A 22,592-nucleotide genomic window follows, 5' to 3' on the forward strand; every position below is an offset into this window, starting at 1 on the left:
GGCTATCATTTTATGCCTTTGAAGTGTAGATCTTCCATAACATTCCATTTCCTATAAATAACCAACCATCTTTAATTTTATATTGCATTTGCTTTGTTTAACAAAAGAGAATAAAGAGAGTGTAGCATTTGTACCTCCATATGTGTAGGTCATGGGCTCCCCGTGTTATTTTCATACTTTATAATTCCTTTGTTTCTACTTTGCTGTGATATTTAACGGGATGATAAACAATCATTGAAGAAAGAAAAAACTAAATTATTAGGAGATATTCTTGTAAACTATGAGCATTTTCAAAAACATATAATTACATTAAAAAAAAAAAGACAATATATTGAAATTCCTGTGCTCCATCCAAACTAAAAGTCAATTAACCAAAAGAAAAATTAAATAAATTTAAGACAAAAGTTACCATAATATTATTTGAAAGAGAGTAAGATATGAGACACCATTACTATGTTATACTAAGACTTAGTCCCACCAATCTCATTCTTTAAAATAGAAAAATATGAGAAGCTTGACAATAACATCAAACTCTCAAATCTACATAAAAGCAGCAAGTTATACCAAACTCTCACACTAAGAGAAATTGAGTTAAAAATAACAAAAATAGAATAACCTTGCACCCCTATTATTTATGGTCAGTATTTATGTAAGTCACTCACTAGTATTACATTGCAAATTCATTCCTCCCACCCCACAAAACAGAAAAAGAATTCTCCACATATTTATGTTTTTATTAAACTAATATGACTAATATGATATTAGGTAGAAGAAAAAATAATACAAGCAAAAAGTAAAAGGATGTATGTCAACATGATACCTAATGTGGAGTCTTCACATTCTTCGTGCTACTGCTACCTTCCAATATTGAGGAATAATAACACAACAAGACAACCAATGAAAACAAGTTTGACCATGCAACTGAGCACAATATCACAACAATTTCAATGAGAAATAGTGCACTTACACTTACCATTACACTAAATATGTTGCTCTAAGTAAAAGTTGCTTATAGCTAAACCAAATCTTTGGCAACCAACGTCATTCATAATATTAATAAAAATAAATAACATTCCAGTATTTATATAAATTGTGCAGTAATTTATGCTTATAAAAAAATAATATCTCTCGTGTTTTCATTAATAATTTGTTATAAAAGTACCCAAAAGAAAAAATAATAAATTTTTTAAAAGTATTTGAGAGGGGAGAAACAATTGTACTTTCATACATAAAACTAAAACTGAAAACTAAAAAGACAGTTGAAGCATTTATGCTTTAACATCTAGAAATTATACATTGATGTTGATCTGATTCTCATAAAGCCTCTAGAAAACTTTTTTACTGGTCTTCTCTTTACGATTACTAATAGTTAAATAATATTGATAATTTTGTATGGTGTGAATAAATAATTGATATCACTAAAGAATGAAGTCTTTTTAAATGAAATGGTTAAGTAAGGAGTAATAAAGCTTTAATTTGGTCCTCTAACTGGAGGAAGTAATCCATTCAATAACTAGAGTTCATTATCTTATTTTTAGACAGCTTAACTCTAAGTAGGAGAGAATGAAAGCTAGAAAGATGACACATTTGACCAATTAAGAGAAAGAAAGTGTTTAAATTTGCTAAAAGCATAACTTTAGAACTTCGATCTGTAAGGATGATACGTTGATAAATCAAAACAAACATAGGGAAAACGATGCCCACAAAATTGGAAGATTTACTAAAGTGTAACTCACAAAAGGTTGAAACAGAGCCTAAGCTCCAAAGGTTGGTGCCAAAGAAGTGAAACAAATTCTACAAAAAAAAAAAAAAAAAAAAAAAACAAATAACAACAAAATTCTATGAGAATTATACCCTTGAATCTAACTAAATCTCTTAAATTAATCAAAATGCTAGAAATCAAAAGCATCATCTTCCAAAATAAAATGTTGAAATCCATGGAGAAAATGATGGGGACTAAACATAGAGAGCCAAACATCAAAACACAAAACACAAAACACAAAACACAGAGAAACCCTAAGCCCTAGAATAAAAAGAAAGAAGTATGAATCCAAATGTTTAAGAAATGAGAAATAGATTTAGTGCTCGGCTGATAATTGTTTATTTTTTATGCGATAAACCTAGTTAAGCAACATCCAACGAAACCCTAAGAGAGATCATAAAGAAGAAAATTTCTAAAAGAAACGAAGTGATGAATGAAGGAAACCCGGAGAAAGATTTGGCCAAATGAGTTTCTGACAAAACTTTAATATCAGCAACAAAAGACTAGTGCCATGAAAATGGAAGGAGCCTACTGAGTTTCTCATGGCTTTCAATAATGGTTGACTTTTGGTGCTTTCGGTACTTTTGCACTTCCGGACCAATACCCACAAATCTATTGTAGAAGGCTATAACAATAAGAAAAGATATTGGGTTAATAAAATAAGATGAAACTAAAATGAGAAAAAATAGTGGAGATTTGAGATAGATACAATCCAGAGGCCTTCCAAGGGCCTTCTTCGAGAATAACAAAAAGATAATAGAGGAGTGAGAGTAAGAGTGTGAGTCTGTGGTGTGCAAATCGAAAAGTAAAAAGTAGTGATGCATGTTTTTTTTCTTACATTTTTAATAGCTTTTTTTAAAAATGCTATAACCAAATGCTATAAATGCTATAAATGAACCAATTGTTGAGTGCTTATTCCTCGGTTGTAAGAGTAAAGATTATTCCCATAGACCAACACGAGCCAGTCTAACATGTTTTATCCAAACTTAAATGCATTCTAAGAAAATTGAGTTAAAAATAATTATAAAAAGTAGTTAAAATAATAATAATAAATAAATAAATAAAAACAAAAGTTTCCCCACTTCTCTCCACTGACCTCTCATCTCTTCACACACAGTTATCTCTCCTCAACCCATCCTTACCCAGAAAGTAACAGTTATGCAAAAAGAAACAGAAAAACAATATTGGTCACATTTACTTGAGAAAAAAAAAAAAAAAGAGAGAGAATGACCTGTACCCCGTTGAGAATTGTTACAAGCAAAACACACTTATCATTGGAATGGACAGTAACTTTTAATTTTTTTAAGCTTTTCTTAACATCCTATCCTCAAGATTATTTTCATCCGGACGTAGTCTCGATTCATTCATTTACTCCTTCACTCAGATGTCAGAAACTTTAATAGTTGTAATTTATATAACAATACATACTACTCTGGTAGAGGTAGTTAAGGTCATTCCATGAAAAGATTAGTTACATTCCATTGGGGTTTGAAGCTACGTACCATAATTGACCTACTTTCCAATGAAGATATAAAAGTTATTGAGTCACCATATTTGTCAAACAAAATATGTATATAAATATAGGCTCTACAATGGCAAATGAGCAAACCAAGTATACATTCAAACACATAAAATTTAGTATATTACAACACTGATATTTTAGGAGATGACGAACTTCTCTTGCTCCCTCTTTGTTCTTGTCCTGGTTCTCTCAGGTACGTACGGTTGTTTAGATGCCTTTATGTTTTGTGTTGTAAGACTGGATGGGTATTAAAGTATGTATAACTTTGAAATTCTTCGCAGCTGGTTGGATGGTGCCTCTAGCAACCCACGCAAAACAATGTGATGTGAAGATGTTCGAATATGCATGCGACGCCACTGGATGTCACCAAAAGTGCCTAGAGGTTTACCCAAATTCAACATCTCAATGTGTTGAAACTCCGGAATTTCCCACCAACTTTGCTTGCCATTGTTTCTTCCCTTGTGAAGAAAATTGAGTTTTGATATGATGCCCTTCTTTTCCTTGTACTAATCCACGTATTCTAATGCCTTAATTCCCCACATTTCCTAAATAAAATGGTCAGATGAATTTGCTTCTATTCAATTTGTCATTATGATTTTAAAGGATCCAAAAGAAGGATTATGAAACTCAAAGCTAGTTCAAAGTGTCTACAAAAGATGTTTGTTTTCAATGCCCTAAAGAATTTTAAGGTCTCAAAGTCTTTGAAAAAGACTTAGAAAGAAACATCCTTGGTTTTTTATTCCTATAGGTAAATAAAAATGACCCATAGAGGTGAATAGTTTATATTAAAAAAAAAAGTAAATAAAATAATTTTTTTGAATAAAATAATTTAATAGTTTATAATTTTAGAAAAAGTTTATATCTTTTTGAATAAAATAATTATAAAAAAGTAGAAAATTATTAAAATAGCCTTGATCTTTGAATTAAATTTGAAAGATGAGAAAGTCCTTCCCATATCTACTTTAGAATCAACACCCTATACAAAATCTAATGAATCTAAAAAACCAACAGTAGGCTCTCTCCCAAATTTAGATATGATATCTAAAAGATTCACAACTCATCACATTCAACAACTAACTTTTGAGGATTAAGTCCACAACCCTTAAATGAGTAAGCTTTTCCGACAAGAACTCTAGAAAGTTGGAGATTTTAAATTTAGGGTGGTTCTCAATGTTTTAAAATTAGTTCAAGCTCCCTCTATAAATTATGAAGTTTGGGCAATCATTTGGAGCAAGAAACAAGAGTTGGCCATCCTCCAATCACAAGTCATAAGAGTTTAGATTTTGGGTCTCTTCCTCTTGAATTTCTTTCGACTTCGAGAGTTATATTGGATTATTTCCCTTCAAACTTATTCCTACATTTTCTAAGTAAGACTACCCACAACTTTGTGAAAGAAACAAGTATTGAAAATTTTTAAATCCCACTTCCCCAAACGAAGTTGCCATTAAAAAGCTCAAGAAAAACCAAGAAGTTACCATCTAAGATTTACGCAAGTTTGTCATATCTAACTTATCCCATTTAATTCTTGCACTTTCAAGGAGTATTTCTTGTGAAGACCACTATAATGACCCAAAATTTTCTGCTTAATTTCATAAAACATAACCTTTATCTTAAAACACAGCCATGGTCTTACGTGTTTTGAAAACATCTTTAAAACGACACAACAAAAGACCCAAAATAAAATAAATAAGCGTTTAAGTTTAAAGCATCCTATTTTAGCCTAAGTCTAAGAAAATAAATACCACTATCCTATGCATGTACCATGGTCTTGAGTTGCGATGCAGTCGTCAGCTGTACAGGAATGCCTTGCCTTAACCTGAAAAATGTAGTAGCACCTTAACCTGAAAAATGTAGTAGCAAGGATTAAATGCAACAATCACATCTTCCAATCTGTCTTCCTACGGTGCTGTTCTAACGGGTAAATTTGGATGTGTACCATATACTCTACACACAACCCATACGTGCGAGTATGGGCTCACCAGCCAGTTCGCACACCGCAGGTCCACTTTTCTTGTCGGGCGAGCATACTCTGGGAGCTCCTTAGGCCGGACACCCGTTAGAACTAGTAACCGTCACGACAGCGCTATGCAAAACATAACGATCACTGTCCTGTTATTGGATGTACGCATCTGTATCCTCGTGTTGGAATAGGGGTATCCCCCAAATGCATGAGCACACATAATGCATGAGGTCCCCAATATTTCTACTTTTATCATTAATGAATATAACCCCGCTATCATCTTTCATGCTTAACATGTCATTTCTCATTTTCAGTCTACGTATCATACATAATCCTAACGGGGTTACATTTCATTTCATTTGTCGTGATATCATGTCATTCATAACATGCTGTATACATACAATTTAGAAAATATAACATAACGCTCCATGCTTTTAACATGTCATTTCATAACGTGCAATTCATACAACAATTACCTCAATGGTCACACAAAACAATCTAAACATGACACATCACATCACAATATATCGTATCATAAACATTGAGTATCGTAAACACTTCATGGTCATATTGTTCCCTAACTTATCATAGCCTTAACGTTCTTATACCTATCACAGTTATATCGTTACGTGAACGTACCTTAGTCATATCATCACAGGAACGTATCCTAACGCTATCGTTCTATCAATCTATCACAAACCTATCCCTTTCTATCCATATCCTAACCATATTCTTTCAACAATCTCTCCTATCCATAGCACTCTGGTATGTAACCTAACCTTAACGTTTCATGAACGTATCTTACTACTATCATTACATTTCGTTTTGTGCATCCTTCTCATATCCTTGAACACATCGTACCACAATTATTATCATACAATTTACATATTATAACATAACATAAACATAATATAAGCATACCGATTCACAAATAATTCACACATATCAGTATATATGACACGTGCAGAACCACAGGCACGTGTCAACATCAAATATAACCATGCCGATAGTAAGGCTACTTACTTGGCTAGCTTAAGTCGTTGTCATGAATATATTTTTAATGAAAGTTCGATTCTGTCCTTTGAAATCCGAGTCAACCTACGTGAGCCCATAACATTAGTTTCAAGTTTGAACTCTACGAAATTATTTCTCTAATTTACATTAATCCATTGTTAAAAGTCTTGAAATATTATATATCTATAATTATATTTTTATTAAAAATCTTATTTTCCATGGTTACTATTGTATAAAAAAAGTAGATACAACTATTTCAAGTTATTATGTGCTTTACTACTCTCTCCATTTACCCCATGTATTTACCTTTCTCTCTATATTTAGTTTGTGGTTTTTAATTCTTTATTCTATTTACCTTTCTCTCTATATGTAGTTTGTGGTTTTTAATTTCTTATTCTTCTTTTTTTTTTTTATGGGTTTGTAGTGGATCTCTGTTTTCAAATTTTTCCTTATCTCATGTTTCCTGTTCACATATTTTCTTGGTCATTCTATTTTTAATCTATTAATTTGACTATGGGTATAAATGATTGACATTTAGTTTCTACCTCAAAGCTAAACCATTGTAATAATTGAATGAAGATCTAACTATAATTGGCCGTCATTTCTACAAAAAAAAAAATAGGATAAAAGAGAGTGAAGATTTAATATATACCTTATTGATCAGATCTATCTTCACGTAAATCTCCAGTGAATCTCAACTCGGTAAAGGTAGTTCTCTTTTTTTTTTTCTCAAGTAAATCTCACCATTATTGTTTTTTTGTTTCTTTTTTGCAGTACTTGTTACTTTCTAGCGTAAGGACGAAATGAAGAGAGATAATTGTGGGAAGAGATGAGAAGTTAATGGAGAGAAGTGGGGAAAGTTATTTTTTGTTTATTTACTTATTATTATTATTATTTTAACTATTTTTTTTTATTACTTTTATTTGTTTATTTGTTTATTTATATTTGGGTTATTACAACCACTAAGGCCAATAAGCTCATGAGAAGAAAGAATTCAAGATTTTTGTTTTAGAGTAAATTTGGAGTTAAGTTGTAATTTCTTCTTTAAAGCCTCTCTCATATCAATTTGATGATTTCTTTAGTTTTAGGAGACTAGGAGGAAAGGTTTTTAATGAAGAAATCGGTGACTAAGGAAGTCCCTATCGTTCTACCAAAAGAAACAACCCTTTTTGCGCAAACTAAACCTCAACCTCAAGAACTTGAAGGAAAAAATTAGATGACCATAAGTAAATTCATCATTCCAACACAATTTATGTAGCTTAAGAGAATTGAAATGAAGAGAGTTGTAGATGACATCGATGGCTGATAATGTTTGGAAGTCCTCAACCAATAAGAAAAATGTACGAGTTTGCTTTGGAGAGAAAACGTGATTTTCAACCAACTTTGGAAGAAGATAACTTAAGTTACATACCACAACAAGGTATGAAATTAGTTCTTACCTCTTCTTGTTATGCAATCTTCAAGTTTCATGAAGAAATTAAGGTCAAATAACCATTGTATGAAGATAGAAGAGTGAGTTTCAGAGATATCGATGCTAATCCTTAATTTTCAAGCAACCAAGAAGCTACCCCAACTCAACCTAAGCTCAAGATTAGCTCTTAATTTTTAAGTAATCAATATGCTACCTCAATAGACTTGGTCTTCAAGCAACCAGGAGGTTACCCTAACTCAAAATGAGTTCAAGGTTAGTTCTTGGTTTTCAAGGCTAACCTACCCTAAGACGATGAATCAAGAAAAGAAACAAGTTTTATGGTTAGCACTTGATTTTCAAATAATCAGGAGGCTACTTTGAAGCCATGAAGCAAGTTAAGTAAGTATATCATACACCCACACCCTAAAGTAGCACTACACAAGCCCCAAGTACATTAAGACACTAGGATTGCTAAGTACAACTCAAGAAATAAGAACCACGAACAAGAATCTAGGACAAAGACCAAGAACAAGTACTAAGGATAAGGACAAGAACAAGACAAGTAATAATAAGTGTGGTACCCTAACATTCACTAAGGATACAATTAAGAGCCTATTGAGTCTTTGTACTTACTCCATATTTTTCATGTTTTTCAAGTAAGTAAGTAGTTGGCCAAGGTAGGGAGCGAACTTTAGAGCAAATAATATAGACAAGCCACACCCCAGTCTTCAACCTTTTTTTATTTTAATGTTTTTGCGTTTGTTCCTTATTTTGTGTTTAAAAACTCTATTTTATATAATATAAATATTTATGTACATTAGGCTTTAAATTCCTTGGCTTTATTTTCGAAATTTTTACCTTTTTGTACATCTTCGAGTCAACCTTAGTCGCGACCATACTTTGTACAACTTAAAAATTGGGTCGTGACAAATCTTGAACTCATGGTATACCAAAAAAGAAGAGAAATCTTAAATGAATTAGAATATAGATAGGCTAATCTCAGTCCATTGAAGTGGTATTTAGCTAATAGGGTGTCGGGTCAAGGTCATGATTTAGATGTGCTTATTTATAAAAATAAGCCTAACTACTTTAGCGCAAACACTAGGTTTATAAATCAACTTCAAGAGATTCAACTTAAACATTTAGTGTACAACAGAAAACACGACACATAACTTATCTGAGTTTGTTCTATTTAAAAGTATAGAGTATCATTATCATACTTAATCGAACAAATATCATGTTCAAATCATTTAAACTAAAACCATCCATTTGCAAAAAAAAAAAAGTAAAAAAAAAAATCCTCTAGGCAGAAAATCTACACAAATTCAAAGGTATCATAGGTATCTTTGTAGTATTTAACCTTTTTGAGCTATTTTTGAGGTTTTGATCTTTTAAGGCTATTTTTTCAATTTTGATTATCAGTGCTATTTTTTAAAATTCAAATTTTACCCTTCTTTATTAAAATACATAATTTTAATTTATTTCAATCTAATTCAAATCATCTTCAATTCTACCGGGACATTTATGATTATTAGAATCTCATTCTTATTTTTTTTAAAATATATTTTAATATATTGATAATATTTTTCATATTCAAAGTATCGAACTTAATAAACATGTTTACTCGTTTAATATATAGAATATATTAAATATTAATTTGAACATTTTTCAATTTTCTTTCAATAAAATTGATCGCCTATTATTCGTATAAATAAGTAATGGAACCTAATTGTCCTATAGGTTATAAGCTCCAATGATATAAAATTAATTAATTAATTTTCATTTGTTAACTATAGGTCGTTTCACCATCGACTTAGAGTTACATTATTATGCAATGTGAAATAAGTTGTACTCATTGATGTAATCATTTCATGTAAATTCACCATTCATGAGTTGTTCATAATTATTTATGGGTTAAAGTACGTATTAACCTTGTAATTTCATATATATCTTAAGTACTACCGATCATCTAATGAATAATTTTTTTTATGATCCAATCATAAATTAAGCTCCTCTCGGACAGTGAGAGGGAGAGACTTCATTGTTTAAGTTTTAAAATCAATGCTTAAGGAAACTACTCATCTACATGCCTTATATGGGAAGAAGTAAATTTTATCTTATGAGATTAAAATCCTAGCTCCTTATATTGTTAATGGTAGGCTTATTAGTTTAGCCATAGAAGTCATCTCACTCATCCAAATTAAAAGGCAAACCCTTGCCGGTAGAAGTTCATATCTTGTTACGTAGATAACTAGGCACAAATACATAGCAAACGTAACCAAATACTCGAAAGTAGTTAACAAGGGTTTCATGTCTCAAAATATCTCAAATGGTGAGATGAAACTTAACCTTGGTCGACGAAGCTTGTTAATCTCATGGACAGTAGTTTGCATAGCTTTAGCCATGTAAATGGGTGACATATCCCACAGGTAACATCCAAAGTAAGGTTAAAAGTAACTCAAAGAATCCAAGGAAAGAAATTAAAGCATTCGGGACAAAGGTCTTAAGCAAGTCATTTCAATAACCTAATGAATAATATTAGGAATCAAGGCCTTTGAAAAATGATAAAAAATGAAATAGTAAGCGACAGGGACGAAAATGTCATTTTTCTAATTTTTTTTTAAGGAAGTTCTCAGATTTTTAATTCATTATTGAGAAGGAATTTCAAGTGCTGGAGAAGGGAAAATGAGAAAAAAAAAGAAAAAAGGAAAAAGAAAAGTAAATAATATTTTAGAATTTTTTTGGATTTTTTTAGAAAAATAATAATAAAATATTTCGAAAATAACAAATTACCAAAATACTCTTGAACTTCGAGATATTTAAGAAAATACTACCGATCAGAAAAGAGATAGTAAGCCTTGATCAAACAATCCTTCGAATCTCCATTTTCAACCGTTGGATATTCACCAAAGTTGAGTATGTTCTAGAGGAGACACACTTCATCACATCCAATGTTCAAAATTAAAATTGGAGGTCGGTTGCTCGCTGATCAGAGAGGATATTTCTGACAGAAAAATCATAAAACTCAATCTCCAAATTACGATGGCTCTTGAGATTTCAACGTGCGTTTAAGTTCCCTCTATAAAGTCTAAAGCATGGCCATTCATTTGAAATAAGAATCAAGCTAAGTCTAGCTATCAATCGTTAGATATAGCCGGGAGTTTTTGAGTTTTCTACTCTTAGTTTTCTTCCAAATTGGAGAGCAATAGTCCACCGTTTTCCTTCAAATTTGCTCCTATAGTTTCTAAACAAGATTAAGCACAACTTTTACGAAGGAAGCTCAAAAATAGCTTAGAACCCATTCCCCCAATACGGATCACCATTGAAGAAGTTCAAAGAAAGATTGAAAATCCAATCCGAGCATATATGCAAATTTATCGATTGAGACCAATCTCGTTCCGTTTCTACACCTTCAAGGAACATTTTCATAGAAGACCACGAAGGCTAACAAGTCTGGAAGCGTGCCTAATTGGAGAAAATAAGTTTGGGTTCAAATTGGGGGTAAGGATCAAATTCCCATGTACAATCAATTTTTCTTAAAATTAAGCACTCCTTTAGCTTCAGAGGATTAAGTTGAGTACCTTTGACAAAGAAATCGAAAGGTAACATGCCCTAGAATGAGCTGCCCAAGAAGAAGGAAAAATTAGTTTTTAGAGGTGGAGACCGAGAAGAAATTCTCAAAATTAAGGTCACAAACTTAAAGACGTTCCTCTAAATCAATTCCTTTAGCTTGAGGGAAGAATAAGGAAGAAATTTTATGAAGAAATCGAGCCCAGAAAACCTCTAGAAACAGTTGTGCAATTGAAAATTTCTGAGTTGAACTCCAGCGAGAAAACAAGTTTCTAACGGAATTTGGATGTGAATAACTTAGGGCGATCCATGAGAGAAAAAAAAAAAAAAAAAAAAGAGACAACCTAAGGATTCTAAAAGAAAACTTGAGGTAATTGGGATACTAGAAGCTTGAGAATAGAGGTCCCGAGTCGACAACGAGGTAAGTAGGCGATCTTGAACTTTTCTTACGAAATACTTGTAGGAATCACTTGAATTTCTGTAAGCATCTTAAAGTAAGTATGAATAAAGGAAACATGAAAGAAAAATATCAAGTATCGTGAGATATGGCCATGAACCAATCAAATTGCTTGAGATTTAAGTAACATTAAGATAACTCACTAAATGAACTTCATTGCCTATGAAACTTTAATATGCTTCGTTGCCTATGAAACTTTAATTCTGAGTATATTATGTTATGTTAATATTATATATGTAATTTGGTATTCATTAGACAAGGTTAAGTAGGTAAACCAAGGAATGGTGTAAAATGACCATAATGCCCCTAATGTAACTTATCTTCGGTTCATGCTCTAAATGACCTCCAAATGCTATGAAACATTTTAGAATGCCTTATTTTATGATGATCGATGACTTTTGGTAAAGTTTGAAAGACGTTTAGAGGCTAAACCAAGAATTAGGGATAAAATGACCAAAATGCCCTTAAGAATCCTTACGATAATTCAAGGTCTAAACATGCTCCAAATGACTTACCACTCTTTATTAGGTGATATGAATCCAACAACTGATCACGTGCATGTACCCAAAGGACTGATTACAAGAAGCAAGGTTAAGAAGATTCAAAGAGGCCTATACATTGCATCTTCAAAAGCTAGCTAGTGTACCGGTTGAAACAAAGACTTTTGAGCCCAAAAATCTTTATAGCATTAGCATATCAAATCAAGAAGATAATGGAGTGGCTGATATTGGAAAGTAATTAGAAGACTAGCCTTTGGTAGTTGAATTACCAATTAAGGAAATTTATTAATGTCTTATTTGCTTCCATTTGTATTTAATAGCATTTATTAACCTTTATTAGTGATTGGTGTCAGAACTTTATTTTGTTAAGGTTATCTTTTGGGCCTATTTAAAGGCATGTAATATTCATGTTTGAGGGATTTTGTTGAATACAGAAAAAACCTTTGTGTTTTCTTGATACCCTTTTGGTGTTATTCTTTTTCAAACCTTGCTTTAGGTTTGATGTTTAAACCGATTCATTGAATTAGTTTTGATCAAGCTAATTCTGGAGTGAATTGTCTTGGTATCTAAGAGTGACCATCATAGATTCCAAGTTCGATCTAAGAGTCATTCATCTTCTAACCAGCTCTTGGTTGGAATCAATCCGTTAAGTTAGCTTTCTCTGTGAGCGTTTTGCAAGGATTCTAGAAGGACCTCTAGCTTTGCAAAAATCAGCATTGTAGGCGCTTATCATTAGGCCTATTCCAAAGTTCATAAAGTTATGTTCAAGATTTCAATTTGATTAGAACAAGTGTGAAACCTAAACCAAGTTGGGACCTAAGAAACGTTTAAAGGGAATACCTCGTGTAATTCTTCCCAAGGAGACACGTTGGGGCGATGAAGCCCTTGTCCAAAAATTCTAAAAATATACCTTGTATTCTTTCAATTATGTTGGTGCATGCGGTATGGGGCCTTGGAGATAGGATTAGTACTCGGTTCAAGCTCTATAAAGAAGTCAACACTTTGGGAAGGCCTAGTAAATTCTTTAGAAATACATCAGAGAACTCTTCCGCAATTGGTATTACTAACCATGAATTTTCTTCCAGTTTTGTATCCACAGCACTGGCCAATATACCCCCAAGATCTTTGTTGGATTAATCTCTTTACTTTCATCATACTATCTTAGGACAGTCGACCCTTGAACTTGTAGCTGGTTTGTGATGGTGGCGAAAACACTACATGCTAGTCTATACTAGTATTATACTCAACTAACCAATCTATCCTGGGTGTTACATCAACATCACTCATATCTACAACTAATTAAATTACATTTTGGGTCTTCCTTGAAATTGACACTCGCCCACTCTTCACTTTATCCCTAGCAATTAAATCTACCTATGTAGGGATATTCACATGTAAGACATGCGAAAAGGATTCTAATTTAAACTCAACTTGACTAGTAAACATTACCGATATGAAATAATGGGTAGATTTCGAATCAAACAATGTTAAAATAAGATGCTCAAGAATAGATAGGATACTTGTCACCACGGCATCGATGTTTCCCACGTCCCTACTTGTGGAGGCATAAGCAAGCTCTAGCTTGGGGTGGATTTGCATAGTCCTCCCTACACTTCTTGGACCTCTTGGCTGGTAAACAAGGTTCTCAGTGCATCTCTCCAAGGTGATGTGAACCTTCTGGTTGCACCTAAAGCACGCTCGACCGCCTGTGAACATATTTAGAAATTTGTGTAAAAATTCACAAAAATAAGTACAAGTATACACTATCATAAGTATGAAGTAATAAGTAAATTATTGATTATACAATAAGTTCGGATGAATTCTTTACTCAATCACAAACATCAATAATGGTGGTGAAGTTGTTTTTTAATGACTATGGAAACTTTAATGAAATATAAACTATACTTTCGACAATAACTAAAGCAGAACAAGTCGTTATGCACAATCGTTAAACCATTCCGCTTACCTGTTGAGAGCATTTGAAAGCAGAGGAGAAGGCGGCAACAAACGGTTTTCTTCATTAGAGTAGAACGCTAGAGAGATCAAGGGAACAGCTCAACGTTCAACGGAGGTCGAGAAGCGTAGTGTGAGATACGAACAACGACTCCAAGTATTTTAGTGGTAAGCTTCATCGTGTTTAATGACTATTTAATCGTTTAAAACGTCGCCGACAAGGATGGGGGTTATAGAGAAATTGTAACATTAGAAAACTCATAGTTGTAGGTGCATGAGGGTACTACAACGTTGTGATTGTGAAGAAAAGGTTGACAAAAACTCGAGGTAGTCGGATTTGGACGGAGGAACAACAAGAAAACAAAAATTGTCTCCATGTGATCACTCCCCCATTAGTAATAAGGATCTTATGAGTAGATTCCCACCATAACTCTATATTGCCCTGCACCATAAACGAAAACATAATATCTTCTGATCGTCAAGGAAGTTTATCAACCGAAAAATCAATGATAGCCATAGTTGTGTAACTATCGAATCCTCCAAGGTCTTGTTAAAGATAGGGGGCTCGTACCTCCTTACCAGGTACCTTGCCTCTTGAGTTTACGTCCTAGTGTTTGCCTGATCGATGATCACCAATGTTTGCATCGCTGCCTAAAACGAGCATACCAAGGCCCTTGTAGGCTCTAGTCTAGCTCGAGACACCACCAGGGGTGGCGCTACTACGTGACTCGAATCACCAATCCCTTGCATATCATAATCTTCCTCCCAAAAATACTGTCCTTGTATATATAACATCATGCCTGTTGACCACGTGTTATAGTTGTTGGGATATAGAGTCTAATGACTATTTATACTCCAATGTTGGTAGATATATATTTTGTAGATATTTATATATAGTAGGTAATTATATATGTTAAACCTATATATAGTAAATCGAAACAATAATATACCCCTTAGGCAGCACTTTGAAGATGTATTTTCATGATTCTCTATATTCTCTCTTAGTGTACATACCTAAAGTCATAAATACAAATCCTTCAGCTAATATTTCTTCTTACATTTTCTCTCTCCTATTCTTTGTGTTTATCTAGATTGAGTGTGTATGTTGTTGTGCGATACTAACAACTAGTATCAGAGCTAGGCGAGATTCACCATGCTCTGAGAGATGAAAATTTCAAAGATTGGAATTGAGAAATTTGATGGATTAGATTTCGGTTTCTAGGAGATGCAGATTGAAGATTACCTGTACCAGAAAAATCTTCACGAACCTCTATTGGAGGTTAAGCTGGATACTATGACCACGGAACAATGGAAGCTCAAGGATCAATACGCCTTAAGGTTGATTCGGATGACGCTGTCCAGAAACGTGGCGTTCAACATCATCAAGGAGAAGACAATGTTAGGTATGTTGAAGGCGTTGTCGAATTTGTATGAAAAACCATCAACTATGAACAAGGTGTATTTGATGCAGAGATTGTTCAATCTACAAATGTCTGAAGGTGGATCTGTTGCTAATCATATAAATGAATTCAATATGATTGTAAGAAAACCTAGTTCGGTGGAAATTAATTTTGAAGATGAAATTAAAGCATTGATTTTTGATGTCATCTTTACCCGAGTCATGGGATACTGTTGTTGCCGCGACTAGCAGTTTCCAAGGATCTGAGAAACTAAAGTTCAATGAAATCCAAGATATAGTTACCCGCGAGAGTATTCCCAAATGAGAAATTGGAGATTCATCTGGTAGAGCTCTCAATGTTGACCAAAGGGGAAGAAGTAAATCGAAGGGTCCAAACAAATGCCGATCAAAATAAAAAAAATCGTAAAAATTTTCCAAACAGACCAAACGTGACGTTGAAGTTGTGGAAAAAATGGTTACTTTTAGACATATAGTACAAGACCAAAGAGGAAGCAAAATCACAAGTTAGAGGATGATGATGATTCTATAAATTCAGTAGAAGATATTGAGGATGCTCTAATCCTCAGCGTGGACAATCCAATTGAATCCTGGATTTTGGAATCAGGTGCATCTTTTCATTCGTCTCTAAATAAAGAGTTGTTTCAGAATTTAAAATCTGAAAATTTTGAGATTACGTACCTTGCCAACAACAAAACCTTGAATATTGAAGGAAAATGGTATGTCTATATAAAAACTCCAGTAGGAGATCAATGGACATTAAAGGATGTCAGAAATATGTTCCTGGTCTCAAGAAGAACTAGATCTCTATTGGTCAGTTGGATAGCACATGTTGTGCAATAGAGTTTGGGAAAAGTGTGGAAGATTGTGAAGGGTGCTATGGTGGTAGCACGTGGCACAAAATTTGGAACCCTATACACCACTTTAGGGTGTATGAACATGGCTGCTGTTGCTGAGAGTGATTCAAATTCAAGTTTATGGCACAATAGACTTGGACATACGAGCGTTAAAGGAATGAAGATGCTGGTTGCGAAAGTAGTTTTGGAAGGTTTGAAATATATTGATATGAGTACTTGTGAGAACTGCGTTATGAGCAAACAGAAACTAGTTAGCTTCACAAAAGCTGCCAAATAATTAAAGAAAGTGCGGTTGGAAATGGTCCATACAGACGTTCGGGGACCATCTCCAATTCCATTACTTGGCGGGTCAAAGTTCTACTACACCTTTATCGATGATTTTAGTAGGAAGGTGTGGATTTATTTCTTGAAACACAAGTCAGATGTATTTGACACCTTCAAGAAGTAGAAAGTTGAAGTTCAAAATCAGACCGGCTTGAATATCAAATGCTTGAGGTCTGACAATGAAGGAGAGTATGACAAGTCACAATTCAAAGCATTTTGTGCAGCTGAGAAAATTTGATTAATGAGGACAATTCTTGGTAAAGCAAGACAAAATGGATTGCTGAAACGATGAATAAAACATTGAATGAGCGACAAAGAGTATGAGGATTTATTCTAGATTGTCAAAAACATTTTGGGTTGATGCTATAATACAGCAGTCTACTTGATCAATAGAGAGTCGTCAGTACCCTTGGAGTTCAAGTTGCCAGAAGAAATATGGACAAAAAAAGAACTCAAGTACTCTCACTTGAGGACTTTTGGTTGCACTGTGTATGTTCGTATTGATCCAGAGAAGAGTGACAAGCTTGACGTTGAGGCTGTGAAGTGCTATTTCATATGCTATGGGTCTAACATGTCCGAGTACTTGTTTTGGGATGACAAGAACAGAAAAGTCCTGAGACATTGTGACGTGACCTTTAATGAAAATGTCATGTATAAGAACAAAAAGAAGAAATGAGAGAAGAAAGGTTCCAAGACAATGAAGCAATTGGGAGTTGAGGTTGAGTTGCTAAAAGATTCACCTAGTGATGTTGTAGCAGATACTCTAGAAACTCTTTAGACTATTGCTGAGGAACCAGAGGTGGAGTAAGTAACACCTAAGCAGGTGTTAAGAAGATCATCCAGAACTATCGTAGTGCCAGAAAGGTATTCACCTTCATTACACTATTTGTTGTTGACTGATGAAGGGGAACCGGAGTCCCTTGATGATGCCTACAATTGGAGGATACAACCAAGTGGGAGCAAGTCATGGATGATGGAATGTCTAGGGTTCATAAATGCATTGCTCTTTCATCTACTGAGGCTGAGTACGTGACAATAGCTGAAGTTGGAGAGGAGATGATATGAATGACAGACTATCTAGAAGAATTGGGCAAGAAGCAACACAAGAATATTCTTTATACATAGTTAAAGTGCCATACAGTTGGTGAGGTACCCGGTATATCATTCAAAGACAAAACATAGAAGGCGAAACCATTTCACTCGCAGGTTAGTAGAAGATGGTAATGTGTTTAGAGAAGATAGAGGGTGCAAAGAATCCCGCAAACATGTTGTGCATGATGTTGGTAATGTGTTGATGTTGGAACATTGAGGTTGTGCAAAGCCTCAATTGGTATGGTGCACGAAAGATGGTGATAGACGTTTGAGAATGAAATTATTGGTTGGCTCAGAGAATGATATCTATTTATAGTAAAAAGTTGGTAGAGATATATTTGGTAGATATTTTTATATATAGTAGATGGTTATATCGGTCAAAGCTAGTAAATCGAAATCATATATATAAGTGTTTTGAACATGTACTTCCTTCTCCTTGGTGTACATGCCGTCATCAATACAAATCATTTATCCAATATTTCTCGTTGCATTTCCTCTCTCATATTTTTTTTTTCCTTTTTTTTTTATTTTTTTTATGTTCATTTAAATCGAGTGTGTGCGTTGTTGTGTGATCCTAACAATAGTTGTTGTGGTTGAGTTTCTTGATTCCACCTGTGACTTGTAGGTCACCTGTTGTGCTGACAGTACCTCAATATACCAAATAAATTTTTTTGACACATAACTTGTAGAGTCATGAACTACTCACGATCCAAGCAAACTAACTCACTAATAATCTCAAAGAATAGCTTTTGATGTGGAAGATCAAAGAGTCGCAACGACAAAGTATACTATGAATTTCTAATCTCAAAGAATAATTTTGATATGGAAGATCAGATAGTCAAAACCACAAAGCATCCTATGAATTTTAAAAGATCAGACAACCTATCTCACAACCTTACTCTAATACCAAATTGTACGGAGCACTCACTCTTTATTGAGACCAATAAAGAATATATTACAGCACAATCTTTCATACTACTACATTTTACCTCTCTTGGATTAGGAGAGAGAAATATTTATAGCAGAGACTAGACAAGGTAGATCAATGCACATTTGTAATGTTTTAGATTTTACACATTTGTGATTTTCTAGATTTATTTTTAAAATATCTATCTATAATAGGTAGACAGATAAATCTTAACTTTGTAAAATATTTAAATCTTTCCAAACATTTTAGAAACGCTTACATTGAGCTCATGTAATTATTAGGTTTATTCAAGTGGGGTTAGCTATGATCTTTTAACTTAAAAAAAAAAAAAAAAAAAAAAAAAAAAAAAACTTTAGTAATAAGACTCAACCTCGGTTGGAGTTGAAGAAAAAACGTTAGAAATATTGTGCATACCATTTTGAGGGGTGTTTGCTTAACATTATGTTTTAGTTTTTATAAATAAATAAAAATTCAATTCTAATGGTTTGGTTGTGAAGCGAAACGTCCATTGTTATCAATTGTTATAAAACCAAGTTGAGCAATCATTTGAGCTGGTTTTAGGTGTGGGCGGTGAGATAAAAAATGTGTGGTTTGGGTTTTGAGAATAAAGTGATCCCAATCCTTCACGAGGTGGTACTACATCTAAGTAATAAATTGATTGAAGATATTCTCCCTTATACCACGATTTAATATGAGTTTCTTTATTTAATTTATTATAGTTGGAGTAGAAGCTCTCACACCCTAATGCTATTTCTCTTCTCACACCATGATAATAAAGAAACCTTTTTGTTTGTTTATGAAAAGAAGGTCTGGTGGTATGAAAATGTGGAAGTGTTAGAGCGATGTACAATGGGGTATTAATTTGAGTTAAAAGAAGATGAATGAGGAAAAAAGGTTAAATCTGAGTGCATGTGAGCTCTACTACATGAATGAGGATACCACCTAACGGGTAACCCAAAAAGAAAGCAAATAAAAAGTTGCAATTTCCAGAATTAGGAACAGCATTACCCACAAAAATAATGTCACAAAACAGATGAAGACATAAAAATTTGGAAAAGGAAGCAAGAATTTGACACAAATTTCCCCTCTCTTCCTCATCCTAAACAACCCTACACAACTTATAGCATCTTTCTGAATCAAAACAAATGGCGATCTGGAGTTGCAAACAGTGTCCAAGTCTAACCTTTGCCGAAAGATAAAAAAGAAGGAGAAAAAAAAGAAATGAAAAGAAAAAGAAAAATGGTTTTTTTAGCGTCGCCATCACTGCCACTATCAGCATCTCCTTTAATAACAAAAGTGGGAGAGAGTGACCCACGCCTTCGATTCTACTGTTTTCCATGTCCTCTCACTCTATTTTGCTTCTCTCTATCTATCATTCCTCACTCTCTATCTTCCTCCCCTCAGATAAAAGAAAGAGAGGTACGCCATTCTAGGCATGGACTTGGCCCACTCCTTCTCCTTCTTTGCCGCTTCCTTGTCTCCTCCATTCCCATTCCTCTCCACCTTAACCTTTACATATCAACTTCCCACCTCAATATCTAATTCAACTCAACTCTTCTCTCGTCTTTTATTTTAATATTAATATATCCAACATGTTAATATATATTTAAATATTTGAAGTTTATAATAAATATTCTAGTTGTGTTACCCTTTGTTTATTTATTGCCTGTTTTCCTTCCACGCTCCACACCTATCTTCTCTCTCACGGAAAGGTCTGTCTTTTTAATCAACAAAAACATGCGGAGTGGGAACTTGACTTGCATATCGTCGAGTGAGAGCGCGTGTTTGGAGGGTGATGAAGAAGGAGGAGGAGGAGGAGAAGACTCCATTTTCCTATCCCTTTGTCCGCCAGGCCAACGCCACACAGTTTCTTCCAAACACCGACAACTCCAAAACAAACAAAATCCTGTTAGCCCTAATTCCTCTCTCCAAAACCCTAATATTCTTCATCATCAACATGCTGCTGTCACCGTCGCTATGCATATTGGTCCCCCTGCCACCGCCGCCGCCACCGAATCCAACGACGTCTCAGCTGCCCGCCCGGTTGATGGGCAGTACTGGATTCCTACGCCTGCCCAAATCCTCGTTGGTCCCACCCAGTTCTCCTGCTCTGTCTGCAGTAAAACCTTCAACAGATACAACAACATGCAGGTTATTTCCCCTCTTTTTTTTTTTTTTTTAGTTTGTTTTTCGTCATATATTTTTAAAATCTTTCACTTTGATTTGCTACATACACATATGCTTTTGGTTTTTCTGTTTTTTATGAATTGAAAAAAGCATGGAGTTAAAAAAGAAAAGGTTCGTTTTAAATTTTTTTTTTGTAGTGATTCTTTTTTCAAGTTATGATTTAAGAACAAAATGGAGTAGAAATAGAGGCAAAATTGAGACTAAAATCACGATTTGAAAGGAAAATTTGAGGTATGAGAGGCTAAATTTGACCCAAAGAAGTTGAATTTTGCAAAAACAGATGCACATGTGGGGACATGGATCACAATACAGAAAAGGGCCAGAATCATTAAGAGGATCAAAGCCAGCTTCATCAATGCTACGACTTCCATGCTATTGCTGTGCAGAAGGGTGCAAAAACAACATAGAGCATCCAAGGTCAAGGCCATTGAAAGACTTCAGGACTCTTCAGACCCATTACAAGAGAAAGCATGGAGCAAAGCCTTTCAGTTGTAGGAAATGTGGGAAGCCCTTTGCAGTCCGAGGGGATTGGAGGACACATGAGAAGAACTGTGGAAAGCTTTGGTTTTGCATTTGTGGGTCTGATTTTAAGCACAAAAGATCCCTTAAAGACCATGTTCGAGCCTTTGGAGATGGGCATGCACCTCATACCGTCCAACTTTGTGAGGTTGAAGATGATGATTGGGATGATAATGATGATCATGAACATGTAAATGGATCTCAACCCTGGTCAATTTATCATTAATTTTAATTTCCATGCTTCTTAATTAATCTACCATTTTGTTCCCTAATTCTTAATTAATTAATTAATTATCCTTATCCCATATATGCATGCCTTTTGATCAACTTTTACTTGCTCTTTGCTTTTTGTTCACCGTCCTTTTTTTTCTTTTTTTTTTTCTTGAAACACTATAATTTGAATTACTCCCTTGTAATCCAAACACTATAAATTAATGTAGTAAAAAACAAAATTGGTAGTGTCAGTTCACCTGTGAATAGTTTTTTTCTGTAAGAGAGAGAGAGAGAGAGAGAGAGAGAGAGAGAGAGAGAGAGAGAGAGAGAGAGAGAGAGAGGGAGAGAGAGAGAGAGAGAGAGGCGGACTGACAAGAGAGAGAGGGAGAAAAGTGGGAGAAGATGAAGACAAACAGTAAAATGAAATCCAAGGTTCTATGTAATGTAATGTAATAATAATTAAAGATTAAAGGAAGAGGAAGAGGAAGCATAGGATTGGAAAAAAGATGGTTTGTGGATCAGATATATAGGGAGAGACAATATGGCTGACAAAAGGGTCAGGGAAGTCACAGATTGTACTGTTGATGGGTGGGTTTGCAATTCCAGAGAAAGGAGAGAAAAAGAGAAGAGCTTGGCAGTGGCGTCAGTGAGAGTGAGTCTAAGTAAGACTACCACTACTACTACTACTACTAACACTTTCAACAACCACAGGTTTACCCCGTTGTGTCAGCCCAGAGGTTTAAACACAGGAGAGGACCAGTGGGTTTAGGGCTTTTAGGGCTTTTAGGGTTTTTTAGGGTTTTTTTTTAGGGTTTTTTAGGGTTTGGATTTCTATTGCTCTTTTTAGGGTTTCACCCCCAAAACCCCAAAACCCCAAAACCCCAAAACCCCAAAACCCCTTTCCTT

The 22,592-nt window shown here is 34.2% G+C and overlaps 1 protein-coding gene across 1 annotated transcript; it reads left to right on the top strand.

Annotated features, from left to right (window-relative positions):
- Nucleotides 1-19,839: 19,839 nt before the first annotated feature.
- Nucleotides 19,840-21,780, top strand: LOC111805772 (zinc finger protein WIP6). The gene is made up of 2 exons (XM_023690996.2): nt 19,840-20,918; nt 21,235-21,780. Exons 1-2 carry the CDS (start codon nt 20,505-20,507, stop codon nt 21,697-21,699), a joined length of 879 nt encoding a protein of 292 aa, XP_023546764.2. The 5' UTR covers nt 19,840-20,504; the 3' UTR covers nt 21,700-21,780.
- The last annotated feature ends 812 nt before the right edge of the window (nt 21,781-22,592 follow it).

This window comes from Cucurbita pepo, chromosome 1, assembly GCF_057944985.1.
Source record: "Cucurbita pepo subsp. pepo isolate OVF chromosome 1, ASM5794498v1, whole genome shotgun sequence".
Lineage (NCBI taxonomy): Eukaryota > Viridiplantae > Streptophyta > Magnoliopsida > Cucurbitales > Cucurbitaceae > Cucurbita > Cucurbita pepo.